Here is a 20190-nt window from a genome sequence, read left to right on the forward strand (position 1 = left end):
CAGCAGCTGATAAGTACTGGAAGGATTAAGATTTTTAAATAGAAGTAATTTACAAATCTGTTAATTTTTTGGCACCGGTTGATTAGAAAAAAAATAATTTAAATTCCACCGGATTACCTCTTTAACCTTGACTGTCTCGGTGATAACTAAATACAAGAAAACAACAGAAAGGCCCCCAGCAGGAACCCACTTTTTCCTGGTTTTCCATTTAACCTGGTGACCAGTAACCAGTTCACTGTTCAGGCCAAAAGTCCCAAGAAGACGGCAATGGTGGTGCATATTTATATGTGTCACCACCTCTTCTTTAGCTATATAGGCAACATAACCAGATCTCCTCAGAAGCTTTTAGGACTCCCCTATTACAACCCAAGCAGAAACCAAGTAGATAAACATGAATCAATCAGCTGTACAAAAAGTTAAGTAAAATAGTAGTTTTTGTTAGGAACTTCTTACCAATATCCAGACTGTCGATGCTATACACTATGCTCGTATAAGTGATAGACCTTAAAATGGAATTCAATACCGCGATGTTGCTGGTAGAGAAACTCAATTTCTTTTCTTTTTTGCCATTAACCTGGCACTCAGTATTACCAGATATTTTAAATAGAAAGTCAATGGTTCCCAGTGACGCCTCAAGAGTTACCTGCAATGGTAGAAGAGAAATGCATAGGTAGATAATAGAGATGAGCGAAATTTAGAAAAATTTGGTTCGAATTTATTCGCGGCAAATCTGTATTAAAAATAGAGGTGTAGAACACTTTGCCTTGCTGTAACATGCATAGGGTGTGTGCTGGGTTAATGAAATAATACTGTTATTCAGTATGACATGCAGATTAGAGGAGTCGCTATTCGAATCACTGGTCACAGAATGGCACAATGACAGAGCCTGGAGGTGGCGGGAGCATGAGGAGACCATATAGTAGCTGAATGACACAGCCTGGAGGTGGCATCAGTATGAGGAGACCATATAGTGGCTGAATGACACAGCGCGGAGGTGGCAGCAGCATGAGGAGACCATATAGTGGCTGAATGTCACAGCGTGGAGTGGCAACAGCCTGACGAGACCTTAGGTATTCTGACTCAAATTGTTGAGAGATAGCGATCCATCCCTTGTAAGACCTCTATTCCTGGTCTGTATAAGCAGATATAACCACAGCGGACAATCCTGATCAGATAGCTGAACTCACCAATACTGTTTTCATCCACAAGCTGGTTTATTCTGTACAACAAACAACAGGAATACAGCAGTTGATGACTTATCCTGCATAAATTAGTTCAGCTTTCAGGTGCTCCGGTGGGCTGGAAAAGGTGGATACAGTCCTAGGAGACTCTTTCCTAGGACTGTATCCACCATTTCCAGCCCACCGGAGCACCTGAACGCTGAACTAATTTATGCAGGATAAGTCATCAACTGCCGAGCCGAGAAGTTTGTGATGAATCGAATTTACTGTAAGTTCGCTCATCTCTAGTAGGAACCATATGCAAGCAAGTTCATTCTCCAAAGGGCAAGACCAAAATAAGTTCCGTGATAGGTCTAATGAAAGTCTTTACAGTCCCTTGTCTTGCAATTTTCACCTCCACCTTGCGTACTTTACCGTCATCACTAGGAATGCTCTTTACAATAAGTCCCATAGGCCACTCAATTCTTTCGATTTGTTGATCCTTGAGCAGAACAAGATCTCCTATTTTCATGTTAGGGCTCAGGCGTTGCCATTTCCTGCATCCTTGCAGTGTAGAAAGATACTCCATCTTCCAACGATTCCAGAAGCAGTTGGCAAGGTGTTGTACTCTCTTCCACTGGTCATAGCACAGATTTCCTGATTTAAAGTTTCCAGGTGGAACAGGAATGGACCCAAGGTTCTTGGTAAGCAGAGTAGCTGGGGTAAGGATAGTTGGGTTCTCTAGATCTGTAGACACTGGAACAAGTGGTCTGCAATTAATTATAGCAGATGCCTCTTCAATGAAGGTGGTTAAAACCTTGTGGGTAAGACTTATGGAATTCGAGTCCATAACCATAGAGTCCAGTATTTTTCGTGTAATGCCTATCATTCTCTCCCATGAGTCGCCCATATGGGAAGAATGAGGAGGATTGAATATCCATGTACAGCCTTTTTCAGCTAAGAGATCTTGGATTGGCCTAGAGTCGAGCTGTAACTCTCGACAGGCTCCAACGAAATTAGTACCACAGTCAGATCTTCGTGTCTTGACTGGTCCTCTGATGGCAAGAAATCGTCTTAAAGCATTGATGAAGCTTAAAGCATCCATAGATTCTATTACTTCAATGTGTACTGCTCGCACACTCATGCAAGTGAACAGCACTGCCGATCGTTTGCTATTGGCTTGGCCACCTAAAGTCCTGTGGGCTGTTCCCATCCATGGTCCAAATACATCCAAATCAGCATGAGTGAAGGGTGGGTCAGTACTTAACCTGTCAGCTGGCAGATCGGACATTTGCTGTTGCTGATGTTTACCTCTTAGTTTAGGGCAGTGAACACAGCTGTGCAGTGTAGCTCTAATTTGTCTTTTTGCTCCTATAACCCAAAGGCCTACAGCTCTTATGGCACCCTCTGTGAAGTGTTTGCCTTGGTGCTTAACCCCTTCGTGGTAGTGCCGTATGAGCAGAGTGGTAATGTGATGGCGAGCAAGTATAATGAGAGGATTCTGTTCTCTCTCTCCCAACTTGGCCTTGTTTAAACATCCACCAACTCTGAACATGCCATCATTGTCAATGAATGGGTTCAGGTTAGCATTTGGACAGTTTTTTGGAATGTCCCCCTTGTCACGGATACATTTAATATCTGAGCCAAAGACTTCCTGCTGTACAATGCGTATTATGACCATTTCACCTTCAACAATGTCCTTTGCAGAAAGAAGCTTTTGACACGTGTCAACCCTGACATTGAACATCGGTGGGCTTCGTGTGAAAGCAGCGTGCAATGTGGACTAACGTACAAGCCTTATCCACTTAGAAAATCATTCAAAGCGCTGACAAGCCAAGACGAGCCTTTGTTTAGTTCGGGTGACGAGGGTTTTAACCAGTTGGGGATGGAGGGCCCACTCCCTGTCTATAACGCGGGGCCACGGGCCCGGGACCTAGCAACGGCCGGGACCCATGGCTAATAGCGCACGGCACTGATCGCCGTGCCGCTATTAACCCTTTAGATGCGGCGTTCAAAGTTGAACGCCGTGCCTAAAGTGAAAGTAAAATGTTGCCAGTTAGCTCAGGGGGCTGTTCGGAATAGCCGCGGCGAAATCGCGGCATTCCGAACAGCTCTAGGACAGCAGGAGAGTCCCTTACCTTGCCTCCTGTTGTCCGATCGCCGAATGACTGCTCATTGCCTGAGATCCAGGCATGAGCATTCAAGTGGCAGAATCATTGATCAATGGTTTCCTATGAGAAACCATTGAACAATGTAAAATATCAGTGTGTGCAGTGTTATAGCCCCCTATGGGAGCTATAACATTGCAAAAAAAAGTGAAAAAAAAAAAAGCTGATAAAGATAATTTAACCCCTTCCCTAATAAAAGTTTGAATCACCCCCCTTTTCCCACATAAAAAACAAAAACAGTGTCAATAAAAATAAATATATGTGATATTGCTGTGTGCGGAAATGTCCGAATTATAAAAATGTATTGTTAATTAAACTGCACGGTCAATGACGTTCACGCAAAAAAAAACAAAAAACAAAGTCCAAAATAGCGTATTTTGGTCACTTTTTACATAATGAAAAAATGAATAAAAAGCGATCAAAAAGTCTGATCAATACAAAAATGGTATTGCTAAAAACAAATCAATGAGCCCTCATATCGCCACGTTCACGAAAAAAAAAAAAAAAAAGTTATAGGGGTCAGAAGATGACAATTTGAAACGTATACATTTTCCTGCATGTAGTTATGATTTTTTTTAAGAAGTCCGACAAAATCAAACTTATATAAAACATAGGGTATCATTTTAACCGTATGGACCTACTGAATAATGATCAGGTGTCATTTTTACCAAAAAATTTACTGCGTAGAAACAGAAACCCCCAAAAGTTACAAAATGGCGTTTTTTCTTCAATTTTGTCGCACTGATTTTTTTTCCGTTTCTCCGTAGAATTTTGGGTAAAATGACGGATTTCTTTACAAAATAGAATTGGTGGTGCAATGAATAAGCCATCATATGGATTTTTAGGTGCAAATTAAAGGGGTTTCGTTTTTTCCTCCTTGCCTTTTAAAAATCATAAGTACAGAAACGGAAAAACCCTCCGTCCCCAAGGGGTTAAAGGGGTACCAACTGGTGCCAGAAAGTTAAACAGATTTGTAAGTTACTTCTATTAAAAAACTTAAAGGGGGTACTCCGGTGGTTAAGATTTTGGCTATATTGCATCTTCTTTTAATGTTCATGTTTTTTGCAATTGACATGTATTATATGTTTGTGTAGCATGTGTCTTTTTTTCTTACCTGTTTGTGGGCCAGGAAGTTCTGTAGTTCTGTGTTGGATCTCTGACTGCTGTCCACAGGTTAGGATTAGGCTGTGGACAACATGTCATGGCTTTTTTTTTTCTCTGTTCTTTCAAAACTGCATGAGAGATAAACTACGCCCCCTCATCTCCCCCTCCAGGAGGACGCAGGTGTGCATGAGAGAAAGAAGCCACGCCCCCTCATCTCCCCCTCCTGCAGGTCTGCATGAGAGAAAGAAGCCACGCCCCCTCATCTCCCCCTCCCGGAGGACGTAGGTCTGCATGAGAGAAAGAAGCCAGAGCAGGGGAGAGAAGACATACACAGATCCTCATCTCCCCTCCCCCTGCTCTGTCTTCTGAGGACGCAGGTCTGCACTGAAAGAAGACAGTGAAGATAAGAGTGTTATCTGAAGGGGAGGGGAGGATAACAAGGTGCACGGCCGGGGATGTATAGACTGCAGGGGAATAAATCTCTGACTGGGGAGGATTTCTATGTGTGAAGGAGGGGGGGGGGGGGGGGGGACTCCTGAATGACACATGCTGATAGTTGTAGTCCCTGTTATGTGTGTGTGTGTATGTTAGTGTTTACAGCCCAGTGTGCCTCCAGCTGTTGCAAAACTACAACTCCCAGCATGCCTGGACAGACTTTAGGCATGCTGCGAGTTGTAGCTTTGCAACAGCTGGAGGCACACTTGTTGGGAAACACTGTCCTAGCCTATTGAGCATACACATCATGTTAAACCAGTGTTTCCAAAGCAGTGTGCCTCCAGCTGTTGTAAACAACAACTTTTATGGGTACTCCCCAAAAGGGGTTAACCCTAAAACTAGAAATCCCCCGTTTAAAACGTCAATATTTTATTGTGTCACTTAAAATAAACCAAATAGGGAACAAACTATATGTTTAGTGTAGGTTTAAAAACACGACCACTGCTCAATTAGTTGCATCTGTGGGTCCACTCATAAGTCAGACTTCCACTCTTAATGTATAGCTGATTAGCTGTGGACTCACATATATGCTAATGTATATGCTGGTTTTATGGTCGCTATTTAAAATAAACTGCTAGACATCCGCCCCCCTAGCTGTTGTAAAACTACAACTCCCAGCATGCGCTGACAGCCTTTGGGCATGTTGGGAGTTGTAGTTTTGCAACAGCTGGAGGCACACTGATTGGGAAACACTGGCCTAGCCTATTCAGTATATTACAAACAAAGTACGTTGTTTCCCAACCAGCTTTTATCTGTCTGGGCGTGCTGGTAGTAGTAGTTTTGCAACACCTGGAGGCACCATGGTTGGGAAACACCTGGTTGGGGTGTATGCCCTATAGAGGTGTGGTGAACTACAACCCCCAGGAGACTACAGAGGCAGCATGCTGGTGTTATACCACAGACTGAAGAGACTCCTGAATGACACATGCTGGGAGTTATAGTCCCTTTTGTGTGTGTATGCCAATGTATCCCAACCAGGGCTGATTATATTAGTGGGCGATAAAAAAAAAAAACACATTGACCACCGGAGTACCCCTTTAATCCTTCCAGTACTTATTAGCTGCTGAATACTACATAGGAAATTATTTTCTTTTTGGAACACAGAGCTCTCTGCTGACGTCATGACCACAGTGCTCTCTGCTGGCATATGTTTGCTATGGGGATTTTCCCCTACTCTGGACAGTTCTTAAAATGGACAGAGATGTCAGCAGAGAGCACTGTGGTCATGATGTCAGCAGAGAGCACTGTGTTCCAAAAAGAAAAGAATCTCCTCTGTAGTATTAAACAGCTAATAAGTACTGGAAGGATTAAGATTTTTTTATATAAGTAATTTACTAAATCTGTTTAACTTTCTGGCACCAGTTGATAAAAAAAAAATAATAATAAAACGGAGTACCCCTTTAACTTCCGGACAAATCTCTAGATCTTTTTGTCAGGTTCTAGAATACTGAAGACATCAGCTGGGGTTTCTTCTGGCTGATCGAGCAGGAATTCAGGACCTGTTATCCAAGTAGAATTAGTGAAGGCACTTGCAGACACTGGCCTGGTGGCATGATCTGCAGGATTCATTTCAGATGGGACATAATGCCACTGTTCAGGTTTACATGATTTCCTGATTCTTTCAGCACTGTTGCGGACATACACATAGAAACCTTTAGTCTGGTTGTATATGTAGCCCAGAACAACTTTGCTGTCTGTGTAGAATTTGGTGTCATCTATCAGAATGTCCAGCTCACGTAGTATGAAATCTGCAATTTCTACAGCTAGAATAGTCCCACAAAGTTCAAGCCTAGGGATTGTGTGCTCTGGTTTAAGTGCTAATTTAACTTTCCCAAACAGAAACCCTATGTGGTTTTGATTAGAGGAGTCTCTTAACTTGAGGTAGGCAACAGCTGCTATGGCCTCAGTAGATGTGTCTGAGAAGATGTGAAGCTCTTTTCTCTGACTTGTAGCAAGGGTAGCTGAAGTGTAGCAGCGTGGTATACGGATTCCATCTAAGGCATACAGAGATTGTTTCCAGGAAAGCTTGTCTGTTGGCAGTGGAGCGTCCCAATATTTAACAGTCTCTGAGAACTGTCTAAGCAAGGATTTGCCTTGTATGGTAATGGGAGCCACAAATCCCATTGGATCGTATAGGCTTTTCACTACTGACAGAACACCACGCTCGGTAAATGGCTTGTCTGCAGAGCTGACTTGAAAGCCGAAGGAATTCTTTGATAAAACCCATTGTAGGCCCAAACTTCTGCAATCTTGTGTAGTCTGAGGTTAGCCTCAGAGCATACCTTCTGTCCTTTGGAGCAGATCTATGGCTTCATCTGTAGGTAAGACTTAACCCCATCATCAACATAAAAGTCTCTCTCAACAAAGTGTTGAGCGTCCACGTCACTCTCCTTTTCTTCAACAAGGGCAGTACTTCTTAAACCATATGGTTGCAACAGCGGGTGAGGGACTATTCCCGAAAACATGCACTTTCATGCGGTATTCCATGATCTCATTGTCCATGTTGTTGTTACGGTGCCACAGAAACCATAAGAAGATTCAATGGTCTTTGCATACAAGGAAGCAATGAAACATTTGCTCAATGTCGGCAGTTATTGCAACTGGCTCTCTTCTAAACCTCATAAGTACACCTGTGGTGTCCCGGTACCGTATCCTATACATTACCTGTATAGGTCCCCATAGCCAGAGTCCCTAGGACGTCGGGATCCCTCTTGTCTAGTTTTCCCCTTGTCACCTCTCACTTAGTCAGTAGATATATAGTAATTCTATTTGATATTTATATAGCTATAGAAACTGTAAATATTTGGTTATTTACCTGTACGGAGCGTAGCAGGACCTGCGGATCACGTGATCAGGTAGAAACTCTATGGTTTTGCTTAAGGACCTTTGGAGGTCCCCGTGACGTGTTCCCCCCCCATGCCTTGTAACGGTGAGTGACAGCTGACACGGACCAATCCAAAACGGCCTTGCCCATATAAGGGAGCGGCAGCCATTACTAGTTTTTTTTTCCTCGTGGGCTGCTGATGAGTACGGACCTGCGCAGCTGTCATCAGCAGTAACCAGGCCTAAGCCTTGTGGCAACGGCCATCTCTAAAAACTGTGAGTTACTTCAATCCCTATTACCTCAGCAAGATCACCGGACCTAAAATATTCACCTAAATCCGGAGGGATCTCTGCAAAAATCCTAAGTCTAATAACTCTTTGGATAAGTCAATGGTCCTCAGCATCTGTCAATCACTGCCGTGCTATATAGAGACTGTATTACTAAGACCGTTGCTGTTAATTGGATGTACCGCACATACTTCAGTAAAGTTTATGCAAGTTTATTTCCATTGTGGACCTTCATTCATTTAAGCACGCACCTATCGTTCCTTGGAAGGGTGACGATAGGCCGGAGATTTACCTCAGCGTATTAACCTCACCCTGGCGTCACGAGTGACAGGGGTTGAATTAACCCCTTATATTCTGAAGCAACACCCCAACCACACTACACCCCCAAAGGGCTACCACATACCCACAAGGTTGTTGGTTAGATTTGGGCCCGTGAGTAGAACATCGTTCAGGGATACCCCTTGATGCTTGGCACTGGAGTCAAATACTACCCTTATGTGTTTAGGCTTGCGTGGGTGATACACTCTGAAGAAAGGCAGGTACCAGCATTCATCGTGTCTGAAGTGGTGGCGCTGGTTTAACGTGATCATTGTCGAAAATCCTTTTCATAAAGTTGATGAAGTGATCCTTCCTTTCAGGCTTGTTTTTTAGTGTGCGTTGAAGTGAATTGAATCTGGATAGAGAGTTTTTCACGATTGGTTGAGAGTTTGGCCCTTGCAGCACGAAGAGGTAATGGCACGACCCAGCTGTTAGACTCATCCTGGAAGAATTCTTTGTCCATCATTTGGATGAACTCTCTGTCTTCAACTGACAAAGCTATTTTGTGGTCATCACTTTTAGTACTAAAAATTCCAGCACCTAGGTTGTCATAACAAAGGACAGAAGCAACATGCCGTGCCTGAATGATGTCAAGAGACTTCTCCTTTACTTCATAATGGTGAGGGCATTGTTTGAAGTGGGAGGCACGTCCATTCCCCAAAATGTAAGTTTTGAAGGAGTGGGTCTCACATGACGTATGCTTCCTGCCCAAGCATATATCGCCCACTATTACCCAGCCTCGGTCAAGTCTTTGAGCAGTAGCGGATATAATCCAAGAAAAATAGGAATTACCATAGGACGCTTCTCCTCCTAGGACATGCATAGACAGCAGTGCATGTAGGGTTAACAGAGTATCTTTATTTGCAACTAAAGTTTTGAGCTTGTGCTGAGCTCTTCGTCAGGCATTATACAGAAAATTGTAAAACACAGTGGTTAAAAAGCCCGGGGAAGTAGCCTCTTCTGGGTCACAGGGTCATTAAAAAGGGTTTAATAAATATTATAAACATAATAAAAATGAACATTTTTAGATTTCACATTTGTACAGACATTGGAATAAATGCATATATGTGACAGATGCTTGTATAATGTGAAACGAAGGTCACTTGGTAGCCCTGCTACCCGCGTATACAGCCCACGCTGGCGACCTCTGAATGAATGGGATCCAGAACGAGGCAAAATAAATAAACCATAGTAAATGGTAGTGAACTACCATTCACTGGGATGTGATTAGGGGTAAAGGTTGGTGTATATGGTGTGTTTGGTGGTAGAGCACAAGCTGCTCAAACTGCGCGTATGGTTACATTCTAACACAGGATCGCAAGTGACCAACAGTGCCGCGATGTCACGGACATCCTAGGTAAGGCTCAGTGCTGACCTAGGATATCCAGCACTGAGCCTTACCTAGGATGTCCGTGACATTGCGGGACTGCAGGTCACTTGCGAACCTGTGTTAGAATGTACAGATGTTACTCACTACAGTACACTATGCCTACTATGACATCATATTGATGTCAGCACTGAGCCTTACCTAGGATGTCTGTGACATCGCGGCACTGTAGGTCACTTGCGATCCTGTGTTAGAATGTAACCATACGCGCAGTTTGAGCAGCTTGCGCTCCGCTATAAAATACATACCACACACTAACTTTTATCCCTAATCTTCTGCGATCCAGTGTTAGCAGCTTGTGCTCTACCACCAAACACACAATATACACCAACCTTTACCCCTAATCACATTCCAGTGAATGGTAGTTCACTGCCATTTACGACGGTTTATTTTGCCTCATTCCGGATCCCATTCATTCAGAGGTTGCCAGCGTGGGCGGTATACGCGGGAAGCAGCGCTACCAAGTGACCTATTCACATTATACAAGCATCTGTCACATAAATGCTTTTATTCCAATGTCTGTACAAATGTGAAATCTAAAAATGTTCATTTTTATTATGTTTATAATATTTATTAAACCCTTTTTAATGACCCTGTGACCCGGAAGAGGCTCCTTCCCCGGGCTTTTTAACCACTGTGTTTTACAATATTCTGTATTATGCCTGACGAAGAGCTCAGCATGAGCTTGGAACTTGAGTTGCAAATAAAGATACTCTGTTAACCCTACATGAGCTTCTGTCTATGCATGTTCTAGGAGGAGAAGCGCCCTATGGTAATTCCTATTTTTCTTGGATTATATCCGCTACTACTCATTACTTATCCAGTCGGCCGAGAGGGACCTGGAATGGAAACCGTGGTTGCTGAACTCCACTTCATTTGCGATTCTATATGCCTGCAGAGGTGTTGTGCCCTGAGCACAACATTATTCGGTAAGCCTCCAATTTTTTTGCGCACGTTGAAGCAAAAATAAAAAAAACTGTCTGCACTAGGAGCGCACCTTGTTTTTTTGTCTTTTTATATTTAGGTCAAGTCTTTGTGCATAAGGGGTGTTGTCAGGTCCATCACACTGGTCATGTACTTTATGTACTCTGAGAATGTCTCTTCCTAGCAGGACCAAAATTTCAGCACTCGTGTCTTTTGCAGGAATCTCATCAACAAGGTGTCTTAAGTGAGGATGGTGATATGCGGAGTGGGAGTGGGAATCTCTTCCCTTTCGTCTGGTATCTGGTCACACTCAACTAAAGTTGGTAGGGGTATGCCCTCTCCCCCCTTGATGTGAGACCATGAACCCATTGACTCTTCTGCCAAAAGTCTCTACACAACCAGAACAGGTTCTGAGAGTATACGGTGTGGCATGACCCTCTATGCCAAAGATCTCAAAAAATTTAGGCTTAACCAGGGATCTGTTGGTCTGTTCATTTATTATGGCATACATCCTAGTAGCTTTCTCAGGATGGTCCTTCAGGTATATCTTGACTAGGCATACCTTGGCACAGCATTTGTGATCCAGACTTCTGTGCATGAAGAGAGAACACTATCTTTGGCTGGAGCACTGGAGCATGACCTGGAGGTAGGCGACTGCTATAGTTTGTCTGAAAGTGGAGTAGGATGCATAGCTATAACATGTTTGCCGCTACTGCATTCTGTGCACTTGATGACGACCTTACAGTTTTTGCAAGATGGCTATAAGAAGCACAGCACTTAAAGCATAATCCAAGTTTCTGGAGAATCTCCCTGCGCTCTTGTAAAGTCTTTGCCCTAAGCCCACAACATTTCTTAAGAGGGTGAGGCTTCTTGTGAATAGGACGCTGGCCGTTAGGGAGTTTCTTTGTCATCCACAATGCCCTGATCACTAGATGAGATAGTGGAGGGTGAGATGTCTGTCCTCTTGACAGATATTGCTTTATTAAAGTCTCTACGCTTATGTGCTGTGTTATGATACCTTGATGATGATGAGGATGAAGCAGGAAAGTTGGGTTCACACAAACTGAAGCTGGGGTAGTTTCCATCCAAGATTGCTCACTAATGAACTGGCAAAAGTATGAGAATGGAGGAAAAGATACGTTATAGTCTCTTTTGTACTTTGAGCCCTGTTGTGCCCATTTCTCTTGTAGGCCGTATGGCAGTTTAGACACCATTGGGTTGACACCATGAGTGGTGTCCAGGAAGCTTAGTCCAGGTAGATGTGGATCTGTCTTTGCCAACTCTAGCTCCATGAGGAAGTCACTTAGATCTTGCGATAGTCTTTGTTTGCTAATTTTGGGAAGTTTTGCAGTCTCTTTAATAGAGCGCTTTCTTTGGCTTCAGAGCTACCATAGGTTTGCTCAAGTCTTGCCCATGCGGCAGCAAGACCTGCATCTGGGTGGTCAACATGTACTGTTCTCAGACTTAACACGATCTGCAGATTCTGGTCCCAACCACTTTATGAGCAAATCAAGTTCTTCCTTGGTAGTAAGGTTGAGATCAGCAATAGCAGCATTGAAGGTTATCTCCAGGCCCTGTAGCTCTCTGCACAAGTGTCAAACCTTGAGAGGCTAGTGTTAAAGGTTTTTTTTAATGAACTGGTGCCAGGTGCCAGAAAGTTAAAACAGATTTGTAAGTTACTTCTATTGAAAAAATCTTTACCCTTCCAGTACTTTTTAGCAGCTGCATGCTACAGAGGAAATTCTATTTTTGAATTTCTTTTTTGTCTTGTCCACAGTGCTCTCTGCTGACACCTCTATCTGTGATCAGGAACTGTCCAAAGCAGCATAGGTTTGCAATTGAGATTTTCTCCTGCTCTGGACAGTTCCTGATACGGACAGAGGTGTCAGCAGAGAGCACTGTGGACAAGACAAAAAAGAAATTCAAAAAGAATAGAATTTCCTCCACAGCGAGGAAAGCTTTATTTATGTTCATTAGTTTTTTGTTTTTGTTTTGTGGTTTATCTGGGCTGGCCGGTTAGGAAGGTTTAAGTTGTCATTTTGAGACGGATAGTTTGGTTTTATGTTCAGTTTTGTTAATTTTGTTCCAGTGAATTGAACTTGTTTTGTGTTTTGTAACGTTTTGAACTTTTATAATAAAAAAGTATCAGCAGAGAGCAATGTGGCATACAGCAGCTAAGTAATGGAAGGGTAAAGATTTTTTTTTAAATAGAAGTAAGTTACAAATCTTTTAAACTTTCTGGCACCAGTTGATTTAAAAAAAAAAATGTTTTTCTACTGGAGTACCCCTTTAATGAGCTCACGGCGTACCATATATCTGGCAAAGTCATTCAAATCTGATTTCTCACTCTTTGGTACCAAAGTAACTATGAAAGTTCTCTGGTGATGTAGGGTGAGGTTTACCAGGGTAAAATAATGTAGCATGAGCATCAAACTGTGGTGTAGTCTCTAAGGCTTGTGATGGCTGTGGCTTGAATTGCAGCTTGTCACCGGAGGTCACGTTGTTGTTGGCAGGAGTTGATGTGGTTTTCTGCATAGAAGTAATTGTGTTGCAGACTTGAAGAGGAATAGGCATATGGCATTGAGAGGTCTCCGTGTTGAGAGTCAGAACAGTGTTGTTAGTAGGAGGTACAGGAGATGACTCTGTATCTTTGCCATTGTTATACTTTAGTACGTATTCACTGGTGCATTCAACTGGATCTTCCAGTTCTGCTGGGATAAGAGTCTGAATTAGTGCTTTGTCTCATTGCTTGTTCAAGGACTTCGGCCTTGCCAAAGAAGCTGCTTCCTCCTCTTCCATTGCAAAATCTTTATTTGGGAATCTGCCTCTGCTTGTTGAGCTACCATCTCAGTGTGGTGAGCTGCCTTGCGTGCTTCTACCTCTGCTTGCTTTCTGGCAAAAGAGCTTTGCGTCTTTTTTGCTTCGGCATCAGCGCGGGCCTCTATTAGCTTGTCGATTAATGTTGAATTTCTGGAGAGAGTGGATCTAGAAGAAAGTGCAGTGTGCTTGGTTGAGGTGGATCTTTGAGATCTGGTCTCCAGCAGTTGAGATATGCAGAGTTCTGCCTTAAGCTTAGCATTTTGCACTACGAGATCCCTTTGTTGTTTCAGTGCATTGGTCTTGATCAGTTCTGCTGAAGAATCCTCTATATTAGAGTCCTGCAAGAAAGCTGAGTATTTTACAGACAACTGCTGGTAGCATTCATACTCGGCACAATTCTCTTAATTCAGCCGGTTGATTATTAAAGTTTGACAAAACTGACATTCAGTGTGAGGTTCTGTCCCAGAGATCTGACAGATTACTGGAGAAATCATCTTTAGTGGCTTCATAGTTTTCTCTGAGCTTCTGTGTCGGTATTATTGTATGTTTGCGTCTTACACTCTGTTCGGTAATATCTGCCGGATCTGTTTCCTTTACAACTGCCGGTTCGATGGCATGATGTATCTGCGTTGATTTGGCCATAAAACAGTGTTCAGAGCCTTGTCTAGACATTTACTGTTTTGCGAAAAATGGTACTGTCTCTTTAAGAAGACGAACAGCAGTTTAGACAGGTGAGGTAACACAGTTCAATGTAGAAAAACAGATTTCAACAACTTGTGCGACCATGTGCTTCACAAGATGGCGGATGGCACTGACCTTAGATTAGGCGCACACATATACACAGCAGGCTGGAGGAATTCTAGGCATCTTTTGACTATTCTGACTCAGATTGCTGTGATAGCGATCCATCCCTTGTAAGACCTGTATGCCTGGCATGTATAAGCAGATATAACCACTGCGGACAATCCTGATCAGATAGCTGAACTCACCAATACTGTTTTCATCCACAAGCTGGTTTATTCTGTGCATCAAACAACAGGAATACAACAGAATGAATGGATTTCAGTACAGTGGTCCCTCAACATACGATGGTAATTCGTTCCAAACGAGACATCGTTTGTCGAATCCATCGTATGTTGAGGGATTCGTGCAATGTAAAGTATAGGAAGCTGTACTCACCTGTCCCCGCCGCTCGAGATGGTGTCCACGCCACTCCCGATGGTGACCCCGGGCCTCCGCTGGGCTCTCTGCTGTCTTCTCCGGTCCTCCGCTGTCTTCTCCGGTCCTCCGCTGTCTTCTCCGGTCCTCCGCTGTCTTCTCCGGTCCTCCGCTGTCTTCTCCGGTCCTCTGCTGTCTTCCGCAAGGCCTTACTGGGCCTGCGTAGCGATGTCATTACACCGCTGCGTATGCCATTCCTATTGAAGTGGTATAGGTCACAGCAAAAAGTATGCAGACTCCCAATTTCAAAAAGGCTGTGGTCTTTATTTAGGTCATCAGCAGTGCAACGTTTCGGCTATAGTGTAGCCTTTGTCAAGCATGAATACAAAGTGAATAAAGTGCATATATATAGATCTCAAAAACAATCTGATTGGTACAACATCAGGTGCAAATGTTCACAATTAAACATAGTTACCACCCATAGAGTTTTTCATTGGTTAATAAAAACATGTGACCATGTTGTCATGGTAATCAACAAGTAAACAAATATGAAAAGTGTTATAGGCATATATAAAGTGCATATTCTCATATTCCCTTAAAAGTGTTGGGCTCAGATGAAACTAACCAAAGTATGGATGCTGACCTATATCCCCGATCCTGCCAAACAGCGTCTTATTGTGTACCATCCTCTCGAGCATGTAAACTCCGTTTGTACACAGACCTATTGCGCCTGCGTGTGTCCCTGTGCACCACTCCTCCTTTGTTTGATTGGGTACATGCTGCCCTTACCCTTATCGATCTAGTTATCACTATTGCGCATGCGCCAGATCGCCGCGCAAGTGCATTGCTATCTGGTTCTCCGTCCGTGCGTGTCAATCATAGACCTCCGCTACAGACAACGGAAAAGTTGTGCGCAGGTGCGGGAGCCGACAGACGAGGGCTGGGAAAATCCATCACCCGTCCGCGATCCCCGCGGCCGCGCACTAAATCTGAGATATGAATGCTAATAATAAATGGGGGAAGGTGCATGTGCATAAAATATAATTTATTGTCATAACTATGCTTACATGAGGCTGGCGAACCAACAAGGCGCTGTTTGTATATCAATACCTACTACAAGTATATTTTATTTACATAGGAGTTTATTAATATTAATCCACATACAAAGCAGTAATTTAACATAGGGGTTAGGTCAATGCATCCAGGAATCCATGCCATTCCTATTGGATGACGTGCGCAGCAGCATATTGACGTCATCGGAGAGGGCCTAGAAGAAACCGGAAGACCAGCGCTGGACCCAGAGGGCACCCCGGAGCATCGTGGAGGGGTAAGTAATACTTACCGCACCACATGGGGAAATTAAGCTGCTATCCGGCAGCAGCTTAAGCATTTGGCGCTGCCGGATAGCACTTAATGCGATGGCCCCGACATAAAAAAAGCATTGTATATCGATGCTGACATCGACATGCGATGGCCTCTGAGAGGCCATCGTATGTCGATTTGATCATATGTCGGGGCCATCGTAGGTCAGGGGGGTCACTGCATTATGCGGTCAAAAGATGATCATTTCCTTAGCTTAGCATGAAGAATACATGAGTCCCTGTTACATGTGGCAGATACAGGCAGCTATGACACAGGAAGTGAAGCACTAAGCAGGGGTGTGGCTACATACAAAGGAAATGAGTCATAGCTTTCAGGAGAGAGAAACATGAGCATTACCAAAAAAGGCCACAAGGTGGCAGCAAATAACTACCCATAGAAAAATCCATAAGAAATGGATCAAAGAATAAAAATATATTTTTTAACATTTAAATTGAAGATTTCAAGTGGCTGAATGACACAGCCTGGAGGTGGTGGAAGCATGAGGAGACCATATAGTTGCAGAATGAGAAAGCCTGGAGGTGGCAGCAGCATGAGGAGAACATGTGGTGGCAGAATGAGACAGCTTTGAGGTGGCATCAGCAGCATAAGGAGTCCTTAAAGTGACCTGGTGACAGAGTGGGGCGGCGGGTGGCAATACCAGTACCCGGTGATGAAGGTGGGTGAAAAAAGGAGAACTTTGCATCAGATGTGTGGCTTCAGGCGGGTGGCAGGATTAGGATAGTAGCTGAGGCAGGAAGGCAGAAGAATAACGGTCTATTTTGTAAAAGTGTTCGTGTGCACAAGTAAGTATTGAGGATATGTGTGGTAGGCATTAGGGGTAGGGGTAGTGTAGTCAGGGTGTTGTTTAAGTATATCAAGGGTTAAGGTTAACCCTGTTGTTCGTGACGCCAGGCTGAGGGCTAGTATGCTGAGGTAATTCTCTGGCCTATCGCCGCCCTTCCCAGTAACGATAGGTGCATGCATAAAATGACTGAAGGTCCACAAGGTAGTTGAACTGGAACTTGGATAAACTTTACTTAAAGACTTGCGGTACATCCAATGAACAGTAGCAGTCTCATTAATACAGTCTCCATACACTTCAGTGACTGACAGTTGTTGCAGACCTTGACTTTTGATAAAAGCCTCAGAATTTAGGGTAATTTGCGGATTTAGGGGTTAGATATGGTCCGGTGTTCTTGCAGAGTGCTTAGGGATTGATTACACTTACAGTTTTGTAAAGATCAGCCGTTGCTGCAAGGCCCGGGCCTATACTCACTGATGACAGCAGCGCAGATCCTTCCCTGTCAACAGCCCACGAGGAAAGAGAGAGAGTAATGGCTGCCGCTCCCTTATATGGGCAGGGGCAGGGCTGTTTTGGATTGGTCCAAGTCAGCTGTCACTCACCGTTACATAGCCTGATGGGTTAACACCTGACTTCCTCCAAAGGTCCTTGAACTACAAACCATATAGAGTCTTTGGAACGCATCACGTGACCTGTAGGTGTCACGATTCGGCTGGCAGGAGGTGGATCCTCTGTGCCAGAGAGGGATTGGCGTGGACCGTGCTAGTGGACCGGTTCTAAGCTGCTACTGGTTTTCACCAGAGCCCGCCGCAAAGCGGGATGGTCTTGCAGCGGCGGTAGCAACCAGGTCGTATCCACTAGCAACGGCTCAACCTCTCTGACTGCTGAAGATAGGCGCGGTACAAGGGAGTAGACAAGAGCAAGGTCGGACGTAGCAGAAGGTCGGGGCAGGCAGCAAGGATCGTAGTCAGGGGCAACGGCAGGAGGTCTGGAACACAGGCTAGGAACACACTGGGAAACGCTTTCACTGGCACGATGGCAACAAGATCCGGCAAGGAAGGGAAGGGGAAGTGAGGTTAAATAGGGAAGTGCACAGGTGAATGAACTGATTAAGCCAACTGCGCCAATCAGCGGCGCAGTGGCCCTTTAAATCGTAGAGACCCGGCGCGCGCGCGCCCTAAGGAGCGGGGCCGCGCGCGCCGGGACAGGACCGACGGAGAGCGAGTCAGGTACGAGAGCCGGGGTGCGCATCGCGAGCGGGCGCCACCCGCATCGCGAATCGCATCCCGGCTGGGAGAGGTATCGCAGCGCACCCGGTCAGCAGGTCTGACCGGGGCGCTGCGATTGCGAGGATGTTGCGAGCGCTCCGGGGAGGAGCGGGGACCCGGAGCGCTCGGCGTAACAGTAGGTTCTGTGATGCTAAATAGGTAAGTACACTTACTATATAAATATATACACATTACATTTGAATAATTTTAATTACAAAAGGGGTGACAAGGGGCTAACTAAGGATGAGGACCCCACCTACATCTAGGGACTCTGACTTTGGGGACCTCACCACAAGGCAACGGATGCAATCCGGTGCCGGGACACTACATATGCATTATGTAAAACTTAACTTTTAATAATATTCTTAGGATAAAATATATGTACCCAAATTTATTTTTTTTAATCAAACAAAAGGAAAGGTGTGCAAAAAACACCATGTGCCACCTACATCACCAAGTGTTGATGTGATGCAAAGATCTCTAAAAAGGGGGAAGGGAACAACGTATGGTCCATTGTAGCCGGTGGGGGTAAAAACTTCCCTTTAAGGCACTACTCTCGCATTATTAATTCCCTTCTTGGCAAGTGTTACTCGCCCTAAAAAGGGCGGACCCACACAGGAACCTCTCCCTATTTCCACCTAAAAACCCTGGGTAATGGCAGTGTTTGTAGGTGGAAATAGGGAGAGGTTCCTGTGTGGGGCCGCCCTTTTTAGGGCGAGTAACACTAGCCAAGAAGGGAATTAATAATGCAAGAGTAGGTCCCTACAGGGGAAGTTTTTACCCCCACCAGTTACAATGGACCATAAGTTGTCACCTTTCACCTTTTTGAGGTCTTTGCATCACATCAATACTTGGTGGTGTAGGTGGCACATGGTGTTTTTTGCACACCTTTCCTTTTGTTTGATAAATAAAAAATTGGGGTCCGTATATTTTATCCTAAGAAAATTTACGTTTTAGCTAATGCATATCCTCAATACTTACTTGAGGTCTGATGCGGAGGAATGTCTGTAACTGGAGAGAAGCACCTTAAATATGTTTTGCACAATTCATATTTGTAAAGTGTTGGTGTGGCACCATGGTCAATCTACTCTCATGCATCAGGCATTGGTGGGTGGAAATCCTTGCTGATCCATTCCTGATTCATCTTCACAAAAGGTCAGTCTCTCCACATTTTTCGTGGACAGACGAGTTCTCCTTGGGGTGACTATGGCCCCGGCCGCACTAAACACCCGCTCTGATGGCACACTACTGGCCGGGCAGGACAGCTTTTCCAGGGCAAACTCTGCAAGTTGCACCCACAAATTAAGTTTGGCTGCCCAGAAGTCCAGCGGATCTTCAAGGTGTGTTGGTATGGTCATGTCAAGGTATGCCACCACCTGCTGGTTCAGGTCCTGCTCCATGTCTACCTGCTGCTGATGAGTTGCTTCACTATGAGAGTGAAGAAGGTACTCATCAGCGACTGTAGACGCAGGCTGCTGCTGATGGAGCTGGTACTGCTCCTGCCACCCCATCCCTCCCAGCAGCCATGGCAGCGGAAGGATAGGGGGATAAGATGTCTGATCGTGGGGGGCCCCCTGCTGGGACTCCCCACGATCTTTGTGCAGCACCCGCACCTCTTTGTCACGCCACATCTCCTCCATTCATGTCTATGGAGGCACTATTTGTTTCCGGGACCGGAGACGTGACGTCATGCCACACCAAGTCCCCTTGTGATGTCACACCACGCTCCCTCCATGCATGTCAATGGGAGGGGGTGTGACGGCCATCATGCCTCCTCCCATAGACCTGAATGGAGGGGGCGTGGCGTGACGTCACATTTCCAGTCCCGGAATTGTTTGGATAGGGGATAAGATGTCTTTGGCTAGAATACCCCTTTAATATAGAGGACACATGATCTAAGGCCGGGTTCATGCTACGGAATTTTCAATTTTCAAGTCTATTTGAAATTCCGCTCAGAAATTCCGGTGCATAGCTGACAATGGGATTACTGCTGTACAGTGCACACTGCGGACATTCCGCCACTTAAATTCCACCGCCAAAAGAATGGTCTTGTCTATTCTTTAGGTGAAATCTGTTCCACAGACATTGCTGTCTATAGGGATAGCAATGTCTG

The 20190-nt window shown here is 44.6% G+C and overlaps 1 protein-coding gene across 3 annotated transcripts in view; it reads right to left on the reverse strand.

Annotated features, from left to right (window-relative positions):
* Positions 1 to 20190, reverse strand: part of B4GALNT2 (beta-1,4-N-acetyl-galactosaminyltransferase 2) — a 57520-nt gene that overhangs the window by 32407 nt on the left and 4923 nt on the right. For all 3 annotated transcript variants that reach the window (XM_056548394.1, XM_056548393.1, XM_056548395.1), the window contains exon 4: positions 454 to 643. In XM_056548394.1, the coding sequence (XP_056404369.1) occupies positions 454 to 643 (190 nt within the window). The remainder of the gene's footprint in view (positions 1 to 453; positions 644 to 20190) is intronic.

Source organism: Hyla sarda, chromosome 12 (assembly GCF_029499605.1).
Source record: "Hyla sarda isolate aHylSar1 chromosome 12, aHylSar1.hap1, whole genome shotgun sequence".
NCBI classification, from domain to species: domain Eukaryota; kingdom Metazoa; phylum Chordata; class Amphibia; order Anura; family Hylidae; genus Hyla; species Hyla sarda.